Source organism: Pseudophryne corroboree, chromosome 8, assembly GCF_028390025.1.
Source record: "Pseudophryne corroboree isolate aPseCor3 chromosome 8, aPseCor3.hap2, whole genome shotgun sequence".
NCBI lineage: Eukaryota > Metazoa > Chordata > Amphibia > Anura > Myobatrachidae > Pseudophryne > Pseudophryne corroboree.
This window is the reverse complement of record NC_086451.1, coordinates 33,293,860-33,305,404: the sequence shown is the minus strand read 5'-3', so window position 1 is coordinate 33,305,404 and position 11,545 is coordinate 33,293,860. Positions and strand designations below refer to the sequence as shown.

General features: G+C 48.7%; 1 protein-coding gene across 1 annotated transcript; it reads left to right on the top strand.

Annotated features, from left to right (window-relative positions):
- The first annotated feature begins 317 nt into the window (after positions 1-317).
- On the top strand, positions 318-8,538 carry HDHD3 (haloacid dehalogenase like hydrolase domain containing 3). The gene is made up of 2 exons (XM_063936205.1): positions 318-360; positions 4,614-8,538. Exon 2 carries the CDS (start codon positions 4,633-4,635, stop codon positions 5,344-5,346), a length of 714 nt encoding a protein of 237 aa, XP_063792275.1. The 5' UTR covers positions 318-360; positions 4,614-4,632; the 3' UTR covers positions 5,347-8,538.
- The last annotated feature ends 3,007 nt before the right edge of the window (positions 8,539-11,545 follow it).

Below are 11,545 nucleotides of genomic sequence, written 5' to 3'. Positions count from 1 at the left end.
CAACCCTAATTCGGTCACTGTGGGGGAATGAGCATGAGCACAGCTCCTATTCACCGCTGCTCTGCTAAGCAGCGAATGACGGGGGCCTCTCACCTGCCCCCCACCACCACCCGAACACACACACACACGCTGCGGCCCCGCCCAAAAAACGTGACTGTCTTGTTAAAATTAGTTGCTATGGACAACTTCTCCACTCTTGTCACTGCTTCTTCACACATCTTCTCATTCCTGTGGTGTAGTCACAAGCAGGAACCATGCTGCCTGGCTCCTGTTTCCTATAGCTGGGGACAGTTATACTGCAGCACCCTTTATTCGCTGCGCTGCAGCTTCCAGCGAGTGACAGCGCAGGAGGGACTGGAGGTCATATGAATGCACACTGGAGGCTGAGCTTTTATTTATTTATTTATTGCTGGTTATTTATATAGCGCACATCATAATAACATCTATTATACACACTGGGGGAGATTCAAATGTTTGAAAAGTCAGTTGGGAGTCTGTTTTTTCCTATCTAATATACAGGAAAACACAGACACCCAACCGACTTTTCAGACATTTGAATCTCCCCCATAGTGTCACATCTATATCACATACGCAGCACTGTACACACAGGGGGAGGGGGTGACTGTCACATCTATATCACATACGCAGCACTGTACACACAGGGGGAGGGGGTGACTGTCACATCTATATCACATACGCAGCACTGTACACACAGGGGGAGGAGGTGACTGTCACATCTATATCACATACGCAGCACTGTACACACATGGGGAGGGGGTGACTGTCACATCTATATCACATACGCAGCACTGTACACACAGGGGGAGGAGGTGACTGTCACATCTATATCACATACGCAGCACTGTACACACATGGGGAGGAGGTGACTGTCACATCTATATCACATACGCAGCACTGTACACACATGGGGAGGGGGTGACTGTCACATCTATATCACATACGCAGCACTGTACACACAGGGGGAGGAGGTGACTGTCACATCTATATCACATACGCAGCACTGTACACACATGGGGAGGAGGTGACTGTCACATCTATATCACATACGCAGCACTGTACACACAGGCGGAGGGGGTGACTGTCACATCTATATCACATACGCAGCACTGTACACACAGGCGGAGGGGGTGACTGTCACATCTATATCACATACACAGCACAGTACACACAGGCGGAGGGGGTGACTGTCACATCTATAGCACATACGCAGCACTGCACACACAGACGGAGGGGGTGACTGTCACATCTATAGCACATACGCAGCACTGCACACACAGACGGAGGGGGGACTGTGTCACATCTATAGCACATACACAGCACAGTACACACAGGAGGAGGGGGTGACTGTCACATCTATAGCACATACGCAGCACTGTACACACAGGAGGAGGGGTGACTGTCACATCTATAGCACATACACAGCACTGTACACAGGCGGAGGGGGTGACCATCTATATCACATACGCAGCACTGTACACACAGGGGGAGGGGGTGACTGTCACATCTATAGCACATACGCAGCACTGTACACACAGGAGGAGGGGTGACTGTCACATCTATAGCACATACACAGCACTGTACACACAGGAGGAGGGGGTGACTGTCACATCCATAGCACATACACAGCACTGTACACACAGGAGGAGGGGGTGACTGTCACATCTATAGCACATACGCAGCACAGTACACACAGGAGGAGGGGGTGACTGTCACATCTATAGCACATACGCAGCACTGTACACAGGTGGAGGGGGTGACTGTCACATCTATAGCACATACGCAGCACAGTACACACAGGAGGAGGGGGTGACTGTCACATCTATAGCACATACGCAGCACTGTACACACAGGGGGAGGGGGTGACTGTCACTTCTATAGCACATATGCAGCACTGTACACACAGGAGGAGGGGGTGACTGTCACTTCTATAGCACATATGCAGCACTGTACACAGGTGGAGGGGGTGACTGTCACATCTATAGCACATACGCAGCACTGTACACACAGGAGGAGGGGGTGACTGTCACTTCTATAGCACATATGCAGCACTGTACACACAGGAGGAGGGGGTGACTGTCACTTCTATAGCACATATGCAGCACTGTACACACAGGAGGAGGGGGTGACTGTCACATCTATAGCACATACGCAGCACTGTACACACAGGAGGAGGGGGTGACTGTCACATCTATAGCACATACGCAGCACTGTACACACAGGAGGAGGGGGTGACTGTCACATCTATAGCACATACGCAGCACTGTACACACAGGAGGAGGGGGTGACTGTCACATCTATAGCACATACGCAGCACTGTACACAGGTGGAGGGGGTGACTGTCACATCTATAGCACATACGCAGCACAGTACACACAGGAGGAGGGGGTGACTGTCACTTCTATAGCACATATGCAGCACTGTACACACAGGAGGAGGGGGTGACTGTCACATCTATAGCACATACGCAGCACTGTACACACAGGAGGAGGGGGTGACTGTCACATCTATAGCACATACGCAGCACTGTACACACAGGAGGAGGGGGTGACTGTCACATCTATAGCACATACGCAGCACTGTACACACAGGAGGAGGGGGTGACTGTCACATCTATAGCACATACGCAGCACAGTACACACAGGAGGAGGGGGTGACTGTCACATCTATAGCACATACGCAGCACAGTACACACAGGAGGAGGGGGTGACTGTCACATCTATAGCACATACACAGCACTGTACACACAGGAGGAGGGGGTGACTGTCACATCTATAGCACATACACAGCACTGTACACACAGGAGGAGGGTGTGACTGTCACATCCATAGCACATACACAGCACTGTACACACAGGCGGAGGGGGTGACTGTCACATCTATAGCACATACGCAGCACAGTACACACAGGAGGAGGGGGTGACTGTCACATCTATAGCACATACACAGCACTGTACACACAGGAGGAGGGGTGACTGTCACATCTATAGCACATACGCAGCACTGTACACACAGGAGGAGGGGGTGACTGTCACATCCATAGCACATACACAGCACAGTACACACAGGAGGAGGAGGTGATTGTCACATCTATATCACATACACAGCACTGTACACACATGGGGAGGGGGTGACTGTCACATCTATAGCACATACGCAGCACTGTACACACAGGGGGAGGAGGTGATTGTCACATCCATAGCACATACACAGCACTGTACACACAGGGGGAGGGGTGACTGTCACATCTATAGCACATATGCAGCACTGTACACACAGGGGGAGGAGGTGATTGTCACATCTATATCACATACACAGCACTGTACACACAGGGGGAGGGGGTGACTGTCACATCTATAGCACATACGCAGCACTGTACACACAGGGGGAGGGGTGACTGTCACATCTATAGCACATATGCAGCACTGTACACACAGGGGGAGGAGGTGACTGTCACATCTATAGCACATACACAGCACTGTACACACAGGAGGAGGGGGTGACTGTCACATCTATAGCACATACGCAGCACTGTACACACAGGAGGAGGGGGTGACTGTCACATCTATAGCACATACGCAGCACTGTACACACAGGGGGAGGAGGTGATTGTCACATCTATATCACATACACAGCACTGTACACACAGGGGGAGGAGGTGACTGTCACATCTATAGCACATACGCAGCACTGTACACACAGGGGGAGGAGGTGATTGTCACATCTATATCACATACACAGCACTGTACACACAGGGGGAGGAGGTGATTGTCACATCTATATCACATACACAGCACTGTACACACAGGGGGAGGAGGTGATTGTCACATCCATAGCACATACACAGCACTGTACACACAGGAGGAGGGGTGACTGTCACATCTATAGCACATACGCAGCACTGTACACACAGGAGGAGGGGGTGACTGTCACATCTATAGCACATACACAGCACTGTACACACAGGGGGAGGGGTGACTGTCACATCTATAGCACATACACAGCACTGTACACACAGGAGGAGGGGGTGACTGTCACATCCATAGCACATACACAGCACTGTACACACAGGAGGAGGGGTGACTGTCACATCTATAGCACATACACAGCACTGTACACACAGGAGGAGGGGGTGACTGTCACATCTATAGCACATACGCAGCACTGTACACACAGGAGGAGGGTGTGACTGTCACATCTATAGCACATACACAGCACTGTACACACAGGAGGAGGGGGTGACTGTCACATCCATAGCACATACACAGCACTGTACACACAGGAGGAGGGGTGACTGTCACATCTATAGCACATACACAGCACTGTACACACAGGAGGAGGGGGTGACTGTCACATCTATAGCACATACGCAGCACTGTACACACAGGAGGAGGGTGTGACTGTCACATCTATAGCACATACGCAGCACTGTACACACAGAGACCTATAATGTGTTTCAATTGGCCTAGAGCAGGCCACCACTGTCAGTCAGATTGTGGTAGAACTACAACTTCAAGAACGTCCAATCAGCCAGGTTTATCATTTCAGTGCAGCCTCTGCACCTAACACCCGTGTCTTACACACCTCTCTCCACAGGCTGAGCAGAGAACACAAGATGAAACTAAAGCTTCTCACCTGGGACGTGAAGGACACTTTGCTGCGTTTGCGTCTCCCCGTAGGCTTGCAGTATCAGGCTGAAGCCAAGAACAGGGGTCTTCAGATTGACTCAGTCACTCTGGAGACCTCCTTCCGGCAAGTGTACCGTAACCACTGGCGCCTTTTCCCCAACTACGGACTGTCTCAGGGCATGACGTCCCACCGGTGGTGGCTGGATGTGGTCTCACAGACGTTTCGCCTCTCCGGTGTCCAGGATGAGACAAAACTACAGTCCATGGCGGAGACGCTCTACCAAGATTTCTGCACTGCCAAGAACTGGGAGGTGTTACCGGGTGCCAGGGCGGCACTGCAGGGGTGTGGTGAGCTGGGTCTACGAATGGCGGTGATCTCCAACTTTGACCGGCGGCTGGAGGAGATCCTAAGGCTTTGCGACTTGCTCGGACATTTCGAATTTGTCCTGACCTCTGAGAGCGCTGGTGCCGCTAAACCAGATTTGGTGATCTTTCGCAAGGCTCTTGGCCTGGCTGGTGTGTCACCGCACCATGCCGCTCATGTCGGAGATGATTATGTGAATGACTATAAGGCACCTAGGCGGGCGGGCATGTTTAGCTATCTTCTCCAGCCGGGTGGTAGACAGCTGGAGGAGAGAATTCCTCCAGATCACGTAATCCAGTCTCCGGAGCACGTCATCCACAGACTAGCAGGGTTATAACATAACTCAGAGGTTCCCAAACGTGGTCCTCAAGACACCCCAACAGTCCAGGTTTTAGGTATATCCATGGCTCAGCACAGATGGTTAAATCAAATTGACTGAGATGCTAATTAAGTCACCTGTGGCCAAGCATGGCAGTGGCAAACGCAGGATTTCTCGAGGGGGGTTTCCAAATGCAGTCCACAATCTCCCACTCTGTGGAACATTAGAGCAAGTGTGGGAGTCTGGGGGAGTGGTAGAAGAACCTAATAATAATAACCCTGGACATTAATGGTCTTTTTATACACTGGATATGGTATGGAATACAGTATTAATATTTTATACTGTAGATGGTCTATAGTATAGGATGTATCAAACATTTAAATAATATAAAATAAGTGGTCAGGAAAAGATTAAACATCCTGTAATAAATAATTACACAAACATAATAGAACCAGTACTGCACTTTCTAATCTCACATTCTCCCACCTCATGGTAAGGCTCCTGTCTCTTCTTCCTGGTAGCTACTCTCTGGTCCAGTGCACTGATTGAGGAGTCAGATTCACACACACAGCAACCTCAGTAGAAGAAGCTGCTACAACTGGGCCTGTGCAGCAGCTCTGCTCTGTCCCTTATACTGCATGATGTTTCTGCAGCACTAGTAATCTAATCATATTATATACCATTGCTATTGTTGCCATAATTTGAGCCATTTGCCAAGTGGAGGGGGCTTTCCAGGCAACCAGAAACCCCCCTGCATCTGCCTATGCATGGATACATTTAAAAACCAGGATCGTTTGGGTGCCTTGAGGACCGCATTTGGGAACCTCTGACATAACTCATCCGTCCTCCGCAGAAAGGTCTTGCATCTCATATTCTGAACGGGTCATTAATCCCAAGTTACTGGAAGGTTTATATTCACAATAAGATTGTTAAATAACAGATAACGGTGTCATTAATTCTGCATCTTATTAAATATTTACTAATACGACTGATCAGCTAGGGCAAAGTTTCCCAAACGCCGGCATTACAGTCCAGGTTTTAAGGATATTCATGGTATCAGCTCAGGTGACTTAATTAGTACCGCAGTCAATTGCATTTAACCGTCTTGGCTCAAACATGGATATCCTTAAAACCTGGACTGCAATGGCAGAGTTTGGGAAACTCTTGAGCTAGTGTGATATAGATAATTATGAAAGGCCTGATTCTTTGTAGCGTGCATTTAGAATGCAACATCATCTTGCAGTTCTTAGCATATTGGCACATTTCAGTCGCTTCTTACCGATGGCTGAATGGGCGGCTATTCAGTGGCAATGGGCCATAAGTGTCCCATGGGTGTGTACAACGTCTGACTATACGGCATGTTGTGGCCACAGCTCTAGTAAAATCATATTATCTAATATTGCTACTGCAGTCATGTTTTCAGCCACTGGCTTGGAGTGGCTGTTTCCAGGCAACTGGAACCCCCCCCCCCCCACACACACACCCACCACCCCACCCCCTTTTCCCTGCATTTGCCTATGCACAATACATACAACTTTGGGGGTCATTCCGAGTTGATCGCTCGCTGTCGATTTTTGCAGCGCAGCGATCAGGTGAAAAAATGGCATTTCTGCGCATGCATATGCCCCGTAATGCGCAGCCACGATGTACGGGTACAAAGCTCTTTGTGGTTGTTCTTAGTTTCTTGCAAAGTTTTCCTTCGCACTGGCGGCCGCAAGAAGATTGACAGGAAGGGGGCGTTACTGGGTGTCAACTGACCGTTTTCAGGGAGTGTTAGAAAAAACAGGCGTGGCTGGGCGTTCGCTGGGCAGGTGTATGACGTCAAATCCGGACAGGAATAGGCTGAAGTGATTGCAAGCGCTGAGTAGGCTCAGAGCTATTCTGAAACTGCACAAACTGTTTTTGCAGAGCTCTGCGATACAAGCGTTCGCACTTCTGCTAAGCTAAAATACACTCCCCTGTGGGCGGCGGCATAGCGTTTGCACGGCTGCCAAAACTAGCTAGCAAGCGATCAACTCGGAATGACCCCCTTAGAACCAGAGTCTAATGGAACAGTGCCACCCAGTGGACACATTTCCACAGACTAACGGAAGACTTTCTGAGCTGCGTGGTGGTATTACACAAGCACTTTGTATTTTTAAGCCTTTCCTTCTGCTTTGCAGTGTACTTGGTGCATTCCCGTCGCCTATAAAAAAATATATATTTATTGTATTTCCCTGTGGGCACTGTTTGTACTAAGCGGGCAAAGTCCAGAATAATTCTGCACATTTTACACGCCTAGGTGCATACACGATACAGAGTCCAATTAATCACCGCCGTCCAGGCTTTAGCAGCCACTTATTTGCAGATGATGCCATTTAGAGTGCGGGAGAGTTTAATGGAGCAGGATCGGACAAGTTACAGCACAAAGGGTTATTCATGCAGGAGAACTGACACTCTGCACACATTACAGGCAAACAAAGGGCTGGCATATCACACCGTCGGGTGCCACCCAATCTCCAAGGCTGCCATCCACACCAAGAGATTTTCTCAGCACTTATAAAAACAAGTTCTAACGTTGGCGCCCGGAATATGTTGGCACCTTTGGCCTGATTTACACACAATGCAGATGAGCGTTGAGTTGAGCGGTTTTTCTGCTGCTGCGCCTGCTGGAAAATCCCTAAAAACTCCTTACGGTGCATGTGTTACACCGTGTGCCCACTCAAAGACGCGCTTGAGACGTGCTGTATCAGTAATGTCTTGGGAAAATGCCGGGCATTCATGGCGGTTTCTGGGATTTGGTTAAAACGACGCGTCTTATGGGCGATATATGGGAGTATCGTGGCATTTTAAAAAAGCACCAGGTGGCATTACAGCGTCCGCGTGTGGGCATCTCAGTCCTTCCGCATTCATACACACAGCTTTGTTGCGGCATCTGCAGAAAGTGGCAGAAGGGCGACCGCCTGACGGTGGCAAACGCAGGATTTCTAGAGGGGGGTTTCCAAATGCAGTCCACAATCTCCCACTGTGCGGAACATTGGAGCAGGAGTCTGAGGGGCATGGTAGAAGGACCTAGTAACGACTCTGGACATTAATGTACACATTGGTCTTTGTATACACTGGATACTGTATGGAATACAGGATTAATATTTAATATATTGTGTATAGTATATGTTGTATCAAACATATTACGAACCACACCCCTATTTATTATGGTATGTTTAACCTTTTCCTGACCACTTATCTTATTTATATATAAGATAAGTGGTCAGGAAAAGGTTAAACATACCATAATAAATAGGGGTGTGGTTCGTTTTATCGACAGTATCTAGGTCGACAATGTTTAGGTCGACCACTATAGGTCGACAGTCACTAGGTCGACATGGATGGAAGGTCGACATGTGCTAGGTCGACAGGTCTAAAGGTCGACATGATGATATATTTTTTTTTTGGTGTCGTTTTCTTCGGAAAGTGACCGGGATCCCAAATTAGTGCACCGCGTCCCCTCGCATGGCTCACTTTGCTCGCCATGCTTCGGGCATGGTGCCTTCGTTCCGCTACCGCTTCGCTCGGCACACTTTACAGTTCCAATCGTAGTCCACGTGGATCGTTAAGTATGAAAAAATCCCCCCAAAACTAAAAAATTTGAAAAACTAATGTCGACCTTTAGACCTGTCGACCTAGCACATGTCGACCTAGAAACCCTGTCGACCTTCCATCCATGTCGACCTAGTGACTGTCGACCTATAGTGGTCGACCTAAACATTGTCGACCTAGACACTGTCGATCTTCAGACCGGATCCCAATAAATAGATAAATAAACATAAAAGAACCAGTACTGCACTTTCTAAGCACACATTCTCCCACCTCATGGTAAGGCTCCTGTCTCTTCTTCCTAGCAGCTATTCTCTGGTCCAGTGCACTGAGTGACGACACAGTGAACTTGGTAGAAGTTGCTACCACTGGACATGTGCATCAGCTCTGCCCTCTCCCTTAAACTGCATGATGTGGCGACAGTTCTAGTATTCGTATTACAGTATATACCATTGCTATTGTTTTCATAATTCGAGCCACTTGCCAAGAGGAGGGGGGTTTCTGGGCAACCAGAAACCCCCCCTTCCTGCGTTTGCCTATGCGCCATACGGTGCAGCCTCCACCTCTATCAGGCTCTATAAGTGATGCACACATAATGATCAGATGTGCAGGGTTTGTAATGGTATCCACTCTTTAGGTTGACCATTCTTAGGTCGACAGTCATTAGGTCAACCACTATTGGTCGACATGGTCAGCAGGTCGAGATGGAAAAGGTCGACATGAGTTTTCAACAACAAAAAATGCAATTTTTTAACTTTTTCTACCTTTACTATCCACATGGACTACGACTTGAAATAGTAACCTGTGCAAAGCGCAGCGAGGCACTTTGCCCGAAGCACGGCGAGTGAAGCGAGGGGACGCGGTGCACTAATTGTGGTTACCAGTCATTTTACGAAGAAAGCGACACCAAAAAACCAACAACTCATGTCGACATCTTCCCATGTCGACCTTTTCCGTGTCGACCGCATGACCAGGTCGACCTAATCAGGCGTCGACCTAGTCACTGTCGACCAATAGTAGTCGACCTAGGTAGGGTCGACCCAATGATCCACACCCGTTTGTAATAGCCTATATTGTAGCTGAGGATAACGTGTGGATGTCCAGCTGCCATAGGCACACGCAGGGGGGGGTTTCTGGTTGCCCAGAAACCCCTCTTCTCTTGACAAGTGGCTCAGATTATGACAACAATAACAATGGTATATACAGTAATACGATTACTAGAGTTGCCACCACATCATGCGGTGTAAAGAACAGAGCAGAGGTTCTGCACATGGCTAGTGGTAGCAGCTTCTTCTACCAAGTTTGCTGTGTGTGTGGATCTGAGCCCTCAATCAGTGCACTGGACCAGAGAGCAGCGACCAGGAAGAAGAGACAGGAGCCTTACCATGAGGTGGGAGAATGTGCGCTTAGAAAGTGTAGTACTGGGGTAATTATGTTTGTGCATTTATTATGGTATGTATTACCACTGAGCTGCTATTCACACTGTACTGTACCACAGCAAGTAACTATGCCAGCCTGAGACCTGTAGTTCTACACCATACTGCGAAAATACCTAGGGAGTTATAGGTTGCTTCCGTCCACTGTAATGTAAATTTCTGGCCTTTAAGGAATTCTGTCATAACATACATTTATATATAAATATATATATATACAGACAGTATATTAATAAAATATATGAATTTATGTGTTAATGCTATTCTTACACTTAACAGACAGCAAGTGGCATTGCACTGCAGGGATAGAATTTTTGCATGAAGTTCAACTGATGGAAGTTACTATAGAAACCTGATAAACTTGTCTCAATATATTAACAGAGAATGGGGGGTCATTCCGACCCCTTCGCACGTAGCGGTTCTTTGCTGCGGTGCGAATGGGCCGGAAATGCGCATGCGCGGCGGATGCATTGCGCACGCGTTTCGTTGCCCGGCGACGATCGCTGCTGGGCTGCGACGCCACCAGCGAGAAAAGTGATCGCAGTGGCGATCGCAAGAAGACGGACAGGCAGGAGGCGTTCTGGGGCGGATACTCGCCGTGTTCCAGGCGTGGTGAGTCCAACGCAGGCGGATACAGGCGTTTGGAGGGCGGATGTCTGACGTCACAGCCGGGACCTTCATCGCTGGATCCGTCGCACTGGGTAAGTATCTGCAGGACTGGTCTTGTTATACTTGAAACTTTTTTGGCATAGCAGGGCTGCACAAGCGATCGCAGCCCTGCTATGCTAAAATACACTCCCCCCATAGGCGGGGTCTGGTTGATCGCACAAGCAGCAAAAAGTTGCTACATGCGATCAACTCGGAATGACCCCCAATGTACGGAGACTGTGGAAAGGTTAATGCCAAAACTGTATTCAGGGAGTTTTTTCCTGCACTGAAAGAGTTAATATCCACTGGGGTGTTTTACTGCTAGTATGACATGACTGTCCCCATAGAGCATACTTGCCTATTGAAAATCCCCTCCCTAAATGGGCAGTGCAAGGGACACAGTGTTGTTGTTATTGTTATTGGGAAGGAAGTGGATTCAATATTGGAGTTTTCTGCAGCAGGTTACAATGGTTTCCACAGGGAAAACATCCGGGGTGTAGAGCGGATCTTGATCCATAGGCACCAACGGGCTAAAGCTTTAGCTGCCCCAGGATGCATTGGGG